Here is an 18,289-nt window from a genome sequence, read left to right as displayed (position 1 = left end):
TTGCTAAAGACAGAATCCTGAACGTTGGTCCTCTTTTCCCTTTCCTTATTTTCCTGGTATTGCAGTAGGACACAAACAGCTTTACTTAAAAGAAGATCATCACCTTCCTTTTTCCAGTATATGGTACAGGGTTCTTTTCTGTTTCGTCATATTAGAGATCCTAGTTTTATACACTATAAATTTATTTATACATTTATAACTGTCAATTATTAGTTGGCACTCTACTTAAGTAGTTATATTACTTCCAAATACAACCTACACAGCGAGTGGCAAAACAGCATAGCGGGAATCACGACTCTCCTCCACACCTGAACTAATAAACCCTGACACACTACAGCTGGCACTGAATATCAACAGCTCAAGTGACTGTAACTAACAACAAATAATTCAGAACTCAAATAAGTCATTCACATTCAATGGTGACTGTCCTTCTCACACTGGGTTACTACAGATGTAAATTAGCTCATACCAGAATTACTAGTACCCATGTAGGAGAACAATTCAAGTCTCTAGTACCTCCTCTGGTTTATCAGAAAACATAAACACTGTTATGTCTTGAACACAACTTTGGACATTGATCACTCCAAAGTGGTTTATTACCGTCAGTGCTAATAATTGAAAGACTGTAATGAGTTTGCTGGATAAATACTGAAAATAAGCTTATGAAACATGCCGTACCGCAAATCTAAATAAAGATAAGTTGGGTATTTCTGCAACAGAAGTACTGGAAAGCACGACAGGAGAGGGAATCCCTGATGATTCTGAATTACTGTACTTACCTGGTCACACCAGCCACGTGAACCCACAATGGAGAGGTGGGTTCCCATTACTTTATTGATTTCACAGCTATCTTAAACTCACAAAAGAAACCCAAAACCCAGAAAGTGGATCCATTCTCTAGAGGAAAGTGTTTTCTAATAATGCATTTATTTACCTCTGCAGTTTGATATTACAATAACAACCTCCCAACTTGAAGCCACTCCAGTCTACTGCTTGCCTTCTTTCCCTCCAATCCTCAGCCTCATCACGCCCACTCCAACCCTGTCCCTCTGCTTTCTGGGTTCAGATCTTAACATTACTTCATACTTCAACTTTCATAATACAACCCACTCCAGTCATCTCTTCCAATCGATCAGCTCAACTTCTTCAATACTTCAATCACTTTCAGTGCAGCCCAGCCCCTCAGCCAGTCCAACTTATCCCATTCCTTGAGTTTTAGCACAGGGCACCTCCCCAGAATTTTCTTTCCAAGTTCATTCTCCTCTCCATTCTTTCCCTGGACCCTGCAGTGTCTCTAGATTTTCTAGCAACTTGTTCAGTAAGTCCCTGTCTTCCCTCTTTACCTCAGCTGTTCTTTTCATCTGCTCTGTTATTTCTTACACAAGTCAAACCCTTCTTTCCTCCCACTGACTTCCATTCTCAGATTTGGCTTTTCTCCTATAGTCACATTCATTCTCTTCCATTCCTCTCGCTGTCATCAGGTCACTTGTCACAAACCACAAGTCCTTCCTTACAAGCATCTGGGTTCTGGAAAGGCATGTTCACTGGCAACATAGGCAACATTCAGTCTCACTTGCAATACCAGACAGCTCTGTTGAACAGCAACTTGCAGCAGCAATGGAGAAAGTCACACTTCGCTTTGTATTCCTTAACTGCAGCACAAGGCACTGCTGTACCCCCAAGCTCACTTGCTAAGCTCCAAACCTTCAGAGAGTTTTTGCAGAGCTTAGTTCAGATTTCTAACTACAGAAAGAAAAAAAAAAAAAAGGGCAAAAGACCAAACTTCTGGCGTGGCCAAGGCAGAGATGAAAATTATATCAAGAGACAGAAGAGCAGCTGTGAAAGAATTCCAGTATAATTCTCTTTTTTTTTTTTTTTTAAATACAAAATACACTCATACATGGTACATTAAGTAGCAATGAAAGTCATTCAAAAGTTTCCAAAAATTAACAAAAGAGATTAAGATTGTGGGAATTTTAGATTTTTTTATTTTAGATTACAACTTGGTAGCTCGTTGAAAGCCATGTTATTCTAATAATCATTAATAACAATCACCATTGTAATAATTGAAAGTGCATACCATTACCAGAATAACACCTACCTCTCATAGATGGTTTTTAAAGTCAGCTGATCTGGAACACCTTCAGTCTCTTCAAGATGCAGAATGAGCCAAGATGTTCTATACGGCCACTGCTCTGTGAGATTGATCCAACTTGCCAGTCTATCCCAATTGAATGTGATCTGGTTAGCTCTCAATAAACGACCTAATATAGCACGAAAGGAGGGAAGAAACACAGGGGATTTTTTCCCTTTTTGAAAGATATCTTTGGCCTTTGAAATAACAGGTACGTAAGTCCTTTAACCTATGAACTTTCTGGTATTATATTTTTAGCTCAGAAAGTTCAAAACCATCTCAAGTTGCATCAAAAAATATAATTTAACAACCTAATAAAAATTCTTGCAAATACTGGTCAGAGCATGAGAATCTCCAAAACTGTCAACTTCAGCTCCAAGTTAAATGCTAATTACTATAATCTTGTTACAGGTGAATCTTAAGTTATGTTAACAAAACTCAATAGAGAAATCCACACAGAATTTTCTCAATCTAAACACAAAAATCGTGCTAATACTGTGAAAGATATTCTGTGCATTGGCATATGAAATCTGGTCAAAACAAGTTAAGTACACTACTGCCACCTTCAATAGCCAATAAAGTAAAAGTCAAAGCTATAATAAAAAAAAACTGTTTAAAGTTAATAACGAGAGGTAGGAATTACAAATGAAGTTAATTTAAAAAAACCCAGAAAAAGTTAATGCTACAGTTACACATTTCAAGTTGTAGCAAATTTTCTAGAATTGCATTATTAGTATTGATGATGATGTATAACTTATACTCTGAAGGCTCTGCTCATGAAGCTCTTCATTAAATCACCATATATAACCACAGATTATAGTACACTAAAAGTGTTCTTGCAGGGCTTTGTTTGTTTGTTTTTACAACTAACAGCTTGTGATTTTGTTATACATTCACATCTGCACCATAATTTGCCAAAACCAGACATTTCATGCTATAAATTGTAATGATCACGCTAAGATCCTGCACATTAATTTAAAAGATTAGCTCAGATTTTTAGGTCTGTTGTCACATATAAATGATCACTAAAAAAGGAAAAAAGCAGGGAAAAATAGGGAAAGTTACATATGAACCATCTTCTATTAACTATACTAGTGTTAAGTTAATGGAACAGAAAATAAGCCACAGGTTATTTTACTTAATTTAGAACAGCATTTACATTTAATTCTTCATAACCTGAGTGAAGGTAAATTAGGACAATCCTACGCAAGCACTGCGAATGAACCAACCGCTCTGTGTTACCCAGGTTGGTTCGACAGAGCTGAACCTCAGCTCAGAAACACACAACTGTGTCCTCAGGCCAGACTTCCTACTGCCATGATCACCCCACACTGCACCAGACTGAACCAGCTCCACCTACTTGTGACCTGCTGGAAAGACCTTCTCCCAAATGCAACGAGAAGCTGCAGCACAGATACTGCTGTAGCAGGTTTTGTAACCAAATGGATCAGCAGGAATTAGTTCAGTTTTGGCCTGGATTATTATTACTCTGTGCATCTATTTGTAAAGCAGAGAGCTTAAGCGAGAATTGAGATGGCTGCAACAAGTTTCCAAGCTCCAGTTATCTTCTCTGCAATATAGATGGGCTGATTTCTGATTCCATAGCAATATGGCTACATTCACCTGATGCAGAACTTAATGCTGATTCTGTTGAACTCATCCTTCACATGCTTGCAGGTAACTGCAATATGTCTATATCTGTAAAGATTTTATTCCTAAAATCCTCTCTCTCAAATGATCCAGCCCTCATTAAAAAACTAAGAGAATTTTCTACTTAAGCATTAAATGTTATCACAGAAAGACAGAGGTCATATTTCTAGAAATAACAGAGGTCATTTAACATAATCTTTTATTGCTAGTATTACTGGTAGAATTGTACTGTAGTCTTCCTGGCAATCAAATTTTATTAGGCTCACTGAAATCAGAAGTATTAGAGATGCTATTTTCATTAACATAACCCAGAGCTTGTGATAATTCGATTAATGTTGAACTAGCTAAGAACAAGAGCAGAACTCTTCTCCTTCAAAATGAAGTAATATTCACTTTATTCTCCATTTGTACAGTGTAGTACTACTCATCATTTAGTGGGATCCTTTATCAGAAAATCAGAAACTCAGACTAAAGGAGTTCAAGTGGCATAAAAAACAATTAATATGTTTTATTCAGGGTAAGAGTTCTACAGCACAGGAGCTGTAGAGAATAGGATTAATGTCATCTTCTAAGACCCTCTTTAAAGTGTAATGTAGGTAGCTGTAACTAGGATCAATTTGTTAGGGAAGAGCTTAAAGATACACCACCGTTACACTGTTACTGTTTACAGTACACAAATATGCCACACTGACCTGTCACTGAAACAATATTGAGCAACCTTCTCATGGTCTGAGGACTGATGTCACTGAACCAATCTTCTGTAACCAGCAGCTTGGTCAAATCAAAAGACATTTGGCGTGTAATGGTACGTTGCATCTGGCGTCTTCGGTAAGTATCCTGATATTGATACAATAAAGGAATACCGATTAGTATCAAAAACTTTTCTGTATTTCAAATACTTCAATTCTACTTGATTATAAAGTTCGAATCTTTGTGAATATGCATCTGTGAGGCTGACATGAAACATCATAAAAATATTTACCAGAATTTAATACTGATTTAGCTATGTAACAGTTGAACACAATTTCCACATAAGCCAAGAACCAGAAAGAGTTACACATTTTAATTCCACGTCAATTCTAAGAGGATGAAATAGTGACACAGTGAGGTATTTTGTAAAAACTGAGGGCACTGCCCTCATGGTTTCCTGCTGTTTCTACAAAAAGTTAATGCCATGCATTTACTAATTACATTTTAAAATTAAAGTGAACATCAGGTTCCTCTGCTACAAAACTCCCAACTCTCTACCTGTGGCAGTTCAAAAACCTCAGAATCCTCAGACTCTGCATGGCTTTTCACTACTTCCTAAACACCTTTTATTCAACCACTTTCTGCTTTTATGTAAAAATTGTAAAACAAGAGAAAGCACGACAAAGTCTGGTGGACGTGTTGCAGTAAAATCTAGTGTTATAATATTCTAAATTAGCTGATTTGCTCAATTACTGACCCTTGTTGCAATATCCTGTGAACAAGTGATACCAGGCGTACACACGAAAATCCAAAATATACACACATAGCTCATATCTGCTACCAGTATGCTGTATCATCGCAGCATTCCCAGAGAGCTGAATTTAAGTACTCGTGGAAAAGAACACTTCGGTAAGCAAACTTTTTCCTCTTTGACAGACCATCAGTATACTCACTTAAGAATGTACTCTTTAAGAATGTACGGACCGTTTATATCAATTTTGTAAGAATGGTTTGCTAAGTCTTCCAAGTTGACATTAACAATGTGAAAGAAAAAACAAAAGAATAGAAAAGAAAAAAGGTATTACCAGTATATCCATTTAGCCTAAAAATCTTTCTCACCCGCCTATTGAGAGCAGTTTTGCTACCAAATTTGGCCATGTCTCCAAGACTGTTCTGAGAAACTCTCCTGTCAACCTCTTCATGCAATCCTATAGAAAGAAAAACAAAAAGCAGGCATTTTCTCCATTCACATACATTTGACTGACCTATAAAATAAAACTAGTGATCTGCCAATTATTTAAATACTTTGCTCCAAAAACCAGATTTTCGGAACACTGGTTTTGGAACTTTCGGATCATCCTCCTGCACGACCTCACCTGCATTATCTGTATAAGGAATATCCCCATTGGTTGTTGAAGCTACCATCAGCTTTTTTGCATTACTAAGCCCTCGGCTATTCAGAAAAACAGGCAAGTGGACAATGTTTCGCATGTAATCGTGTCCATTTATGTTCGAATCACGTAGAACACTGTTGAGATTCTGGTTAATAGCCTTTATAATAATGTGTGGGTCACTTGCAAAAATAGCAATAAATGGGCCTTTTGAAAACAAGACTCGTACCTGCAAAAAGAGTAGACAGTACATCTTGTTAATTCACAGTAACTGTGGATCATTTGAAAATTTGACTCAGCATCTTATATTCATTCTGTCTGAGCTAAACTTGAGAGGACGAGAGATATAGAGAAGTCAGTTCCTGCCATCTGAGATATGTTACAGTGGAACTCATCACCAAGAAGGTATCATTCAGTCATGTCCTAACACCCATAAAAATTTGGCATTTAAGTATTTTTCATATAAAGTACCTCAAAAGTAAGTATAAAAAACCCCTCCATTGCAAGTTTCTTTCAACAGGATACTAATTATTAATAACTGACATCTGATTATTTGAAAACTTTTCACAAGCATTAAGACGTACAGTCTTGCTGGAATTTAATTTTCAGCTTTTAAAAACCATCGCTTTTAGTACTACAGCTATGCCAAGGTACACAAATGTTAAAAGACTACAACACACAGAACTATACATGCTTGCTTCCCACAGAAAATACACACTAACTGTAGATATCTGAGCTCATCTATGGAAGAGATGATGCAGAGAACACATTTACAAAATGACCCAACTCACAGTATCAAGCATCTGTAAAACTTTGTCCTGCTCACAAGCATCCAATCCATCAATAATTACAACAAGCCTTGTCTGGTTCTGAGTGAAGCCATCAATGGTTTTTGCCATTTTGGCCATTAGTTCCACTTCACATTTCAAAACCTATAAAAATGAAAAGCAAATAAGGAAAAGACATGTCTAGAATACTTAAAACTCACAAAAATGCATATAATTTCCAAAATTTTAATTTCCTATTTGCACAAAAACGTACAGCAGAACTGCATATTCCACTTTAATGTAACAAACTTTCCTTATTTAAATTCCATTACAATGTTATTTTAAAAGAAAGTAATATGTTTGTACTGTAAATCAGTATTTCTAGAGTAAACAAAAGAGTATTTATAGCTTCAGCTAATCCTCAAAAGTTGCTGTGCATAAAGTCTACACTAAAAAGTTCAATCTGCCTTCTAGTCAAATAGACTATCCTATTACTCTAAGGCTCAGTCATTCCTATTCAGGATACACATTCTGAAAACTTAAAAGATGAGGTTTTCAACATCAAGTTACACATTTAACAACTACTCTTAATATAGAAACAAAAGAGGAATTAAGTTGCCCTAATTTCAGCAAGTAACAGGCAGACGTTAAAATACCATCTATTCACCACTAGAATCAGACGACCCAAGTCATATGAGTAACTGTCCAGAAATACCCACTTCTCTCCTTCCATTTCAAAGGGTGAGACTAACTCCTAAATGCTGGAAGTTATGCCAGATAAATACCACTCAAAAAAAATTGTCAGGAAACACAGTGACAAGACACAGATAAGGTCTTCTGTGCTACAAAAAATATTTGCACAACATTTTCTTCTGCTATGATCTACAGGAGTAACCATCATGATGCTAAAGTTTATCTTCAAATAGGAGCATACAGGATATTCGCTGACAGCCTGAAGGGCACATTTTTTACCAGGTTACATAAAATTCAGCCAAACAACAGTATTTTCTATCCTTTTTGATTAAATATGTGAAGTGTTTTGGAATGGTTTTTCAGTGCTATCATTCCTTTCTTGCACACAGCCAAAGTTAGACTTGGTTTTTCACCTCTAGAATATTTTAAAAGTTGTTCTTTCTAATCTTATGAGCTAAACTAAGCTTTTACTAAATACTGACCATTTAGAACAACTGTTTTACTAGTACATTCCTTCCATCAAAAAAAACAGACAGTTAGAAACTGAAAATTTAATCCAAATTTAACATTCCTGGTTGAGCAACAGATCTCTAAGCAAAATTACCAGTGGAACAGAAGTGTTCCCTTCAGTAAAAACTCACCAAGGCTCATTCTAATGCTGTGAGACTTGGCCTGATTAAATAAACGCCACTCCATCTTAAGAATGCTACAGGTTTGAGGTTTAGTTCCAGTTCTTTTAACAGCCAGTTCCTATAAATGCTTACCTTCATGAATCCCTCACTTTTCAACTTGTGAAGCTTGGAGGCAGCGTTGTGAAGGCGTTTTCTTTGAGAATTCAAAACTGAATCCATAACTTGCCACCAGGTGCGACAATTCAAGACAAAGGCCAAACCAACAACACAGGTAACTGATATAAGGATAACATTCACTGTCATGTTGGCTGGTTCTACATTAAAAATTGCCAGCAGGGCAATCGCAGAAACAACGCAAGACAATATGAAGAGGAAAATCACGAAGGATGGGAGACAGCAAGTTTTCTTCCATTTCTTTTTACCTAGGAAACAAGTATCTGCTGTTAAAATGAATGTAAATTGTAGCTACAGCTGAGTACCAAGTCTGTAATTTGCATACTTTCCATAAAACACTAACTTGCACAAAAGGTTACTGCAGTGTTACCATCCAGTAACAAAAGTGAAAAAAAATCATCTAAACTTGCCAAAATTCTTGGAAATCATGAAGCAGGGATATTCCTTTAACCTTCCGTTTATTTCCCTTGTTTCAAGAAATCCACAATAGATGGAAATGACCTTTATTAAATATCATATTAGTATCATCCCTTCTGCAAACATCTCAGCAAATTGTACTTATGCAAGTAAATCTTAGGAAAACAGTACGGAAACTACTCTGTTTTAAACCAAAACAGGATATTTACATAGTCTAATAGTAACGGTGCCATTGGAGAACTGTATCAAAATTGCAAGCTCCAACCCAAGACGATCCTTTCTTAAACATTAAAACGCACCCAAACCAGGGATGACAGGAGTGTGCACGGTTTGGGCAGATCACAAGAGCCTCAGAAGAGAACAGAAACCACCTGACTTCAACTGGATTGCCAAGGAAGAAACAATGGAATATTGCAGTTGGAGGTTAGCACGGCTAAAGCAATGACCAAAGAAATAGCTTTTTTCCAAAGGAGCAGCCTCTGCCTTCGGAATCTGTACAGCAGAGAAATTCAACACTTAATCAGTGCCAAAGAACACAGCATAGGAATAATCTGATGCAAAATGATGACAGCTAAAAATCAACATTTGAAGTGGAATGGAAAAATCAAATTTTAAATATGCTAGGTGGAAAGCATATCCAAGTTTTATACGCAGCCTGTGTTTGATATTATTGACTGGGGTATGAGCCACAAAGGTCCTTCACATTACTGACATATGTGACAGAAAGGATTGCGATGCAAGACAAAGCAACAGCAATGCACAATGACGGCAGTGAGGGGCAAGAAGAGAAAAATATCAACTCAGTTATAATTACATCCAGTTCTCGACATTTTGAAGTAGAGATGTAAGCTCCTCTAGCTAGAAACAGAGAGAACTGGATTAGAGAGAGACTTAGGAATCATCAACAATGAAATGGCAATTGTCTGCAAGCTTACAGACCTAAGTAAAATTGAAGGAGGCTAAAAAGAAGCCTGTATGGAATTTCTATTAACATCTAGATACAAAAGAAAAAACCCTATGACCCTAAACCTACAAACATCTAGAGACAACCAGAAGATATGCAAGATTATCCAGAAGACACTACAGCAACAACAAAAGAAAAAGAGAGGATGAATGCTGGAAGGCAACAGAACTGTTAAGGAAGTTTATAAGGAACAGAAGCTAAGGTTACAAAGGAAGGGGAAACATGATTACTGCAAATAATCACAAGAAGGCAGCACTACACTGCCATTCTCTAAGTCAAGCCTTACTTTAGGAGGAACTACAGCATCAACAAAGCTGTTCCACTGAGGTTAAGGAAAAGAACTGGAGAACGTCCAATATGGAAATAAGGGTGACAGACTCCACATATCACTTTCATAAATAACAGTGAATCTGAGAAAGAACAATGAAGAGTAAGCTGTGTTCAGCACATGGAATGTTTTTTTCACCCTCTGCAAGACAAGAGAGACTAAACATCTTACTTTGTGAGAGGAGACAGCATCTAACAGATTCCTCAATCTGTGGTCAAGGTCAAAAAGAAATGAGAAAGAACTGACTGAAACTGAGCTCAAAGTAGAATTAAGTCCTCAATAACTGTCTTTCTTTACAATATCATACTCTGTTCTGCGTATTTTTTCATAAATCTGCAGATGTGACAAGAGAAAAATTTGTTCCATTTGGATCAAGTCAGAGTATTTTGTTCTGTCTCACTAGCACTGATCAAAGCCATTTATGAGTTCAGACCAACACGTTCCAAACATTTATTATTTCCAAGAATAAATAATGGTCACTCATAAAAGCTCTGAATAAAAACCTACTGAATGAAACAGAAACTGCTCTTCCCAGGACATAAAAGGATACTTTTCCTTTAACTGACTTGGACAAAATGACTTAATTGCTATTAAAAAAAATACAATGCTACATGTAAAAAAAACCACTTCCATTGACACTTCTGAAAACTACACTTCACAGAAGACACTCCTTTATAATACTAAAAAAAAAAAAAAAAAAAAAAAAACAAGATGAGCAAAGAAAACAGGGCATTTTTCTCTCCAAAAAATGGAAAAAGGTCTGCCCTTCTGTATGAATTTCTGCATGGCTCCCAGTTTCTAAAAAGAGCTTATAACTTGAAAAACAGAACCTTGCATGTTCCTAGGGATGGGGCATCTACCACCCCTGATAACAGTGCATTGAAATGGAATAATCGGAAATGTCATTTAGGTAATAAAAACCTTGTGTATCTTCTGTCTTGAAAACTCGAAATAGCCTTGTTGCTAAGAAACCAAATTCCCTTTCACATGCATCAGACAGGGTAGCAATCATCTCAGCCAATGAAGTTTCTCCACCTACACTGGACAGTCTATTGTAGTCCGTAAACAAAAATCTGAAAGAGAAAAAAATATATATATTTTTATACTTTAGAAAGTTTTAAATTCTGCAGATGAAAGTTTTTTCAAGTGGCACAAAATGTAAAACACTTAAATATTTATTTTTTTTTTAACTCTACATGGAATTTAGGTATTTCTTGCTTTATTTCTTCTCCTGTTATCAATCTCTTCTTTGCCCCACCTCCTATTCTAAAACTTGATTTCTTAAAAATGATCACATCACTAATGGCACCTCAGATAGCAGTAAAAACCTAAAAATATCTTTCTGATGCCGAAACATTATACTGAGAATACATTTTTTTAAAATGTATTCTGAGCCATTTTCAAATATTTATGGAGGATAAAAAAAAAAATACAGAAGAACAAGACCACATAAAATCACCGTGAGGCTCAAATACAAGTCTCTGAACAACAAGAGTAAACAAAATCATAAAACACATGGCATAAATTTTCTTGCTTTCAGGTAAACTAGAAGCTCTGGCAGTCTGATGCTTTGCTTACAGGGGCAGGGGAAGACAACCAAGAAAAGAGACCTTAACAGAAGTAATCAGTGAAACAAGCATTAAACGTAATGCACAGTAACTATACCAGAAAAGTAAATTCTTCCTTTGTCTGTTACTGATTTTTAGTAGTATGATAGCCAAAACCCCTAATATTAAAAAGTAGTAACTTCATCAAATTTGGCACAGAATTTTTCTTGAAAATAATACCTACTTCACACTGAAAAATTTCACACCATCTTCTAGGGATACTGTTTTTCAAACAGGAATCTCAACAGCTTTTCATAGGAAGATAAACATGCACATAACAGGCAGAGTTTAAGTATCAGAGTGAATCTGAATTACTAAATCAAGAGTACACAAACGAAATAACTAACCTGACAGGTAAAGCTTTAGTGGTTTGCTCTGGCAATTCTGGTGGGTTCACAAACATGAGTTTCAGAAGCAACTCTAAATATCCAATATGTCTTGCCAACCTCGTACTTAATACCCAGGCCCAGTTCCAGCTCTCACCTTCTCTTCGGCCACCAAAGTAAATTACAGCTAAAAAATGAAAAATGAAAATGGATGTTATAGCTATATTTTAGTCAATGTTCACAACTGCAAGAACCATTAAGTTTGAACACATAAGGCACAGAGTTGCATAAAAGGAGTTGGATGAGAATTTTTCACAGCTACAGTTAAAAATGGAAATGGTAAGAATAACATAATTAATTTAAAATATAAAATTCTTCTTTGCTTTCAAGAATGACCTCTCACAAATGACATGCAAAATACAAGGAAAGGGTTTGAAGGGTTCCTATTTTTTTCCAAAACCACTTAGTATTTTTTCCTGAATCAGAAAGAACGCCTACAAAACAATACTGAATTCCAAAAATAGATAAAAACCTCCACAAATGTCATATACAACTTACTAAAGAAAATGTAGAGAACTGCTAATAAGCTGAGTGACACTGCTATTCCAAGCTTTGCATCCACTGTGAAAGCGAGCAATAAACCCAAACCTCCGCACAGCAAGAGCGTGAGGAACACGATAAGCCAGGAGAACTGAAACAGAGGTTCGATTTGCTGTCCTGCGAAAGTCTTCATTTCATCTAAAACAAAAGGACAAAGAGCAGTTAACGTGGTAAATCATTCTAGAACAGAAAGCAAAAAAGCTACTATTAGTGATCCTCATCTTTGAAAATAAACACTTTTTGACTAGACTGTTTAACTTTCCATATTACGGATTCAATAAGACAATGATGATTGAATTCTTCTTCAAGCATTAGTGTAAAACCCTAAGCTTTTGTCCATGCAATGAATGAAACCATTTAAATACAAAATACTAGCACCGTTTGCTGCCAATCACCTACTTTTGAAGGCATATTAAAAACCATGCCATTCCCTACCCTCTTTCAAAAGTTAAAACATGTTTTATCATGCCAAGTAAAATAAACCCACTGTATCTGTCAAAAAAACCCCAGCCCCAAAAACTTCCATCATTGAAATCTGGACCATGTTACTCAAATAGTCAGATACAAAAGTGAAATGTAAAGGCTTCAGTATTCATTTCTGTTTGTTGCTTTGTATTTCCTCAAACAGAAAGCCCTGAAGAAATTTATTTAGTATCTGTTGAATAAAAAACATTAAATACACAATCCAGAATAAAAAGATCAATGAGGAACAGAAGAAAATACTGAAAAAGCCATGCAAAAACATAAGAGTTCATCAACAATAAATATCACAGCCAAAAATACACCCTGCTTTTTATATCATGGGGCATGAGGTGAACAAAATGAATGCAGAGACATCACATTTTAACCAATACAGCTTTTCAAAAGATAGAAATCACAGAAAGTAAGAAATAACAAGATTGGTAAACATATTTTTGAATTATACTGAAACATCTCAGGAAAACACCCTTTGTTAGAAAAATCTAAAACTGTAAATAAGATGCCTATTTCCACTGCAAAAAATAATGACTCTCCTCATACACTGCATTTGCTTTCCTATGTCATTTCAGAAAGTTCAAAACGCTCAAAGTAAATAAGGGGAACGGGGAAGAAAACCAGGTGCAGAGAAAATGCACTACTGAAAAAAAGAATGTTAACAGCCTCAAATTTGTTCTCAAACTTACAAACAAACAAACAAACAAAAAGACAGGTAGGATGACTGCAGCAAAAGAGTGACTTGCCACAAACCCCCCTGGCAAGGGGCATTTCAGCAGCACCTGAAGGGAGGATTCACAGCTGCAGGACACAGGACAACATAGAGCAACGTTTAAAGATCGTCTTGACATTGTATAAATGAACAAAGCAACCTACAGATGAACAGACCATGCTGAAATTTAAATCCTACACTACACGGACCAACAGATGTCGCAAAAGCCAGCAATTCCCATGTGACACTTTTCATAGGTGGATTTGAACCTACAGAAAAGGCTAAACCAAATTTTACCTTCCAGTTTCTTGAGCAGGAAAGATTTTCCACTTCCCCACTGTGCATATAAGCCCACACAGATTGGCGGCTGCATGGTTGGTTCACTCAGAATATCAGCCAAAGCGCTGCTGTACAGGTCATAACCCAGCATGTCGCCGTCAGATTCCGTGGGAGACAAGTGCCCTGTAATACAAATACCATGTTACAGAACTTTGCTTTAAGAAATCTTTTCAATATGGCAACTTTCATACCTAAAATTATGATGGGCTCACCTATTTATACATATTCCTTTCATATAATAGTTGTTATTATTGGTACGTTCTTGTTCAAAGGTAAATAAACCACATAAATGTTGGGTAATTATCCAGACTATGAGAACTTACCACAAGAGACTTAAAATCCAAAATCACAGCAGGTTAAAGAAAATAATCACTACATAAGCAAGATCTAAATAAAAACAAACGGTCAACAGAAGTTGCACAGTATCCAATGTCAACGGGTAAAGGTCAAAAATAAAAGGTATGTTTGACCTTTATTGGTATTTTAGAATAACGAATTTTTTTGCCAACATGCATTTTTAAATCTTTCCCATTAGTTGCAATGTTAAACTAAACAGTTACGACTTTCTGACACAGAATTGAATAAACTCGATTCTCAATATGCAAGTGATTAAAAACAATATAGGAGATTATTCAATTAATCATTCATCTCATTAAAAAAAATGCTCAGTTTTCATCAGTCTGGGTTCAAATCTGAGGAAAATATAAATACTTATACTTACTGGCTCCAAATATCTGTGTTAAAATACTCTTCTGGTGGCTACAGTCAATATTGTAAGGTGTTTCTCCTGCTTTGTTGGGTCTATAAAGCAATCTACCATCCTTTGGGTTTCTTAAGAGCAGCTCGGCAAGTTTACGGCTTCTTCCACGAATGGCGATATGAAGAGGAGTATCTCCTTTCTGCAATTAAGCAACAAACCAGTAATATCTAACATGAATTCCAACTATTATGAACAGACAATATGTTCCAAATTGTTTCAGATGCACTGTTTACTTTAAATATATCTTAAGGTATTCTCAACAACGTTAATGCCGTCTAGCAAGTGTTTTTTTCCACCAGAGGAGCATTACAAAGGTTTCAGAAAAGACACGTGAAAGGCAGTTCTTATAATGCTAAATCCAAGGTACTACCTTCTTTCTTAAACATTTATTTCAAGGTTCACGAAAAATGTAGTTTCTATTTATAAATGTCTACTGGCAAATTCAGGGACTTGTTCAGAATAAGAGATACTCCGTGTTAGAATTATTTCAGTGTCTGCTCAGACTTCTCCAAAAAGCTTTCTGTTAGAAGTTTCCTTATTATATCAACATTATCACTTATTTGCCCTAAATATGATACTAAAAGGTTAAAAAAGTATCAAATAAATATTCCTGTATTTAAAAGGTTTACTATAAAAGTAGGTAATGTGTAAGAGAACAGCAACAAACCGTTGTGTTTGTCTTTGGCACTGCTTAGTTTAATGGTTATTAATCAAAACCAAACATCAGCGACAAATAACAACCATTCTCTACACTCTTTTCCAAGTGTATTAAGAATCACTATTTTTATCTGTGGAATTCTTATTCCTCACCTAGAATTTCCTCTTTTCATATTACTGAAAGCAGTCTAATACAAACAAAAAACCAAAATATTAACAGTGGGAATAAACTTACATTTAAGTATTCTGATCTATTTAATTATGAAGCATATGGGAAATTAAGCATTTAAGTATTCTGTCTATTTGACGATTAATCATATGAGAAACTCTCTTCCTGTTTTAGCCTTGACAGCTCACTACAAAATTCTGCTGCAAAACTAAAATTATTAAATATACTGAAGTAAACAAAGAAATACTATTTACCTTGTCTACAGCAGAGACTTTAGCTCCCTTGTCCAGAAGAAGCTCTACTATTTCAATATTTCTCATCTTGGTTGCCTTTATAAGTGGTGTTTCTCCATCCTAAAAAAAAGAAAAGTAGGCCTAATAATAAAAATCTTCCTGGTATACTCAGAACCAAGCAAACACAAGTGATATTGTTATGAAACAAATTCCAAACTTTAAAAGAGAATTTTCATTTCTGTGCAAGTAGCAACACTTCAGTGCACAGGTTCTTGAAAAAATATCACAGACCCTGTATTCTAGATCAATTATAATCACGGAGCAAAATACATTTCTGTTAATGACATGAGAGAAAATTCAGATATAATACAAGGTATCTGAGAAGAGTCTCAGACTAATTCACTGCTGTACATACTACTTCCTCGGTTTTATTTAATTCCCACAATGCAAAAGAACCCCGAGAACTGGAGGTCTCAACTTAGCAATATCAGAAGCCTCTTCCCTCATTTCCAGTAGCAGCCACTCTCTACTCCATATTGCTGGTCATGTCAATGTCCACACACTCTCTGCTACTAAGTTTTAGTATGATAATAGGTGATACTTATCAATAAAGGTAACATTACAATTGCTGAAAAATATATCTGTATTTCAGAAAAAAAATGAGGGGGTTTTTAATGTGGGTTTGGGTTTCTTTGGTGAGGTTTCTTGTTTTGTTGTAGTCGGTTAAATTTTTTGGTTTGTGGAGTCTTTTGGGTTTGTTACTTTGTTCTGGTTTGGCTTTTGGTTTGTTTGTTTTTACAGCATGCAAAGTATCCACACTTCAAAAAAGCAGAATTCGCTATTCCGTTCTTAATGTCACATCCAGACATTAAACAAAGCAAATTATGTCCTCAACGACATTCTAAGAGTTACCTTAGTACATGTTTCAGTATCAGGGTTGCACTGCAAGATATCCCTCACCATTGTAGCATTTCCTTTCTCAACTGCCCAATATAAAGCAGTTTTATTATCCTAAAAAACAAAAAAAAAAAAGTATCACATGTTAAAAGTACTTTCACTCCATCAGATTAACTTCAAAAACTGTATATAAAATACAACCACTATATTGAAAACAGCACACAATACAGCAAATACAGTTCAGGGCAAAGGAGGGAAGTGCTACCCAATCTAAGTAGTACACAAGCAGTAGACAGCCAGAATCTTCCTCTGATGGTGCTCACTCTTGCTGCGCCAACAAGGCCACAAACGTGTTCTGTAGATTAACCCCAGCGAATGGCTGGACAGATTGGCTCACACTGCCGCAAGTCACAAACCTCCCTGTCCCTGAGGAGGTTGGGTCCCCCCGCTGTTTCTGTATTGCCCCGGTCATACCAAGATGGCAAAACACTCCAGGTTTTCAGACCCATGTCAGCAAGAAGCTGAGACACACAATTCCAGGTTTCCGACAGCAGGTTAGAGGAAGAGATCCAAATGCTACTCTTTCTCCAAACTAAAAGCTTCTTGGCTTCTCTAAGAGGCTCTGCATGGACAGCAGGCACTGAACCTTTGCAGCTCTCAGTGACTAGTTGTGTTCACACTCGGCAGAACATATGGGTCTGCTAGCAGAGTGATTTGAATAGCTTCAAGAAAAAGAAACCAAGCTGAATGTAACAATAAAAATAAGTACTGTGCTGAGTAACAGAGCTTTCAGTAGAAGAATAAAAACAATACCTTAATCAAAGGACAAAAAAAGAAAGAAGGTGTAGGTAGAAAAATATGGAAAACACTGACAAGACCGTTTAAGGCAAGAAGGAAAGAAGAACCAACCAAGCACACTGACAGAACTGACAACAGATATTATCTCAGGGGTAATGTATTTTAATATATTGATATCAAGTTTAAAATAATATTAAGGAGTTTTAAAAGTATTTCATCTTTTTAAATTCACATCCTTTGCTTCTCAACCATTACACAAATTAACTGAAAAAAAAAATGCTGCTTTAACAAGTAATTACAATTACACATGTCTTATATCTTAAAAACTGCACAGCAACATGATATAGTTGTATTGTTTGATGGGAATCTGACTTTCCCACAGAGTAGACTGAGCAAGTTTTTAAAGCCCTGTTTTCAGAAACATGGTACAACTGTTTGGTATTCAAATTCACATCCTATACTCTAACACTTACATTGTTGAACTTACCTGACCTCTGATGTCTATATCAGCGTATTTATGGAGCAGGGCCCTCACAATTTCTACATGACCTCCTCTAACAGCCCCGATCAGTACCGTATCTCCACTCTAGAAAAATTATGAAAGAAAACTAAAGATGAATTAATAGCGAAAAGAAATGCAGCAGAGAATAAATTACATCCTCTAAATATATATTATGCCTATTTACATTCAGTAATCTGTACTCATTTTAAAGACAGATAAAAAAATAGTTCTCTCTCTGCAAATGACGGCTATACAGAAGAAACAATACTGCACTTTTTTTTTTTTGCAAGGAGGCAAAATATTATAAATGTATGGTAAAACAAACACCTCAAAATTATGTCCGGCTTAAACCACGATCTTGAAAAAAAAACAAAA

General features: G+C 35.9%; 1 protein-coding gene across 3 annotated transcripts in view; it reads right to left on the bottom strand.

The window, feature by feature from the left end:
• KIDINS220 (kinase D interacting substrate 220) overlaps nt 1–18,289 on the bottom strand; it is a 75,580-nt gene that overhangs the window by 36,783 nt on the left and 20,508 nt on the right. For all 3 annotated transcript variants that reach the window (XM_005506817.3, XM_065059544.1, XM_065059545.1), the window contains exons 9-22: nt 17,900–17,998; nt 16,630–16,728; nt 15,739–15,837; nt 14,620–14,797; nt 13,857–14,021; nt 12,332–12,511; nt 11,795–11,960; nt 10,762–10,913; nt 8,090–8,379; nt 6,657–6,797; nt 5,851–6,094; nt 5,594–5,682; nt 4,477–4,621; nt 2,102–2,264 (exon numbers count right to left, since the gene is read on the bottom strand). In XM_005506817.3, the coding sequence (XP_005506874.1) occupies nt 2,102–2,264; nt 4,477–4,621; nt 5,594–5,682; nt 5,851–6,094; nt 6,657–6,797; nt 8,090–8,379; nt 10,762–10,913; nt 11,795–11,960; nt 12,332–12,511; nt 13,857–14,021; nt 14,620–14,797; nt 15,739–15,837; nt 16,630–16,728; nt 17,900–17,998 (2,210 nt within the window). The remainder of the gene's footprint in view (nt 1–2,101; nt 2,265–4,476; nt 4,622–5,593; nt 5,683–5,850; nt 6,095–6,656; nt 6,798–8,089; nt 8,380–10,761; nt 10,914–11,794; nt 11,961–12,331; nt 12,512–13,856; nt 14,022–14,619; nt 14,798–15,738; nt 15,838–16,629; nt 16,729–17,899; nt 17,999–18,289) is intronic.

This window comes from Columba livia, chromosome 3 (assembly GCF_036013475.1).
Source record: "Columba livia isolate bColLiv1 breed racing homer chromosome 3, bColLiv1.pat.W.v2, whole genome shotgun sequence".
Taxonomy (NCBI): Eukaryota; Metazoa; Chordata; class Aves; order Columbiformes; family Columbidae; genus Columba; species Columba livia.
Note: the sequence above shows the minus strand (reverse complement) of the source record. Positions and strands in the feature narration are given on the sequence as shown.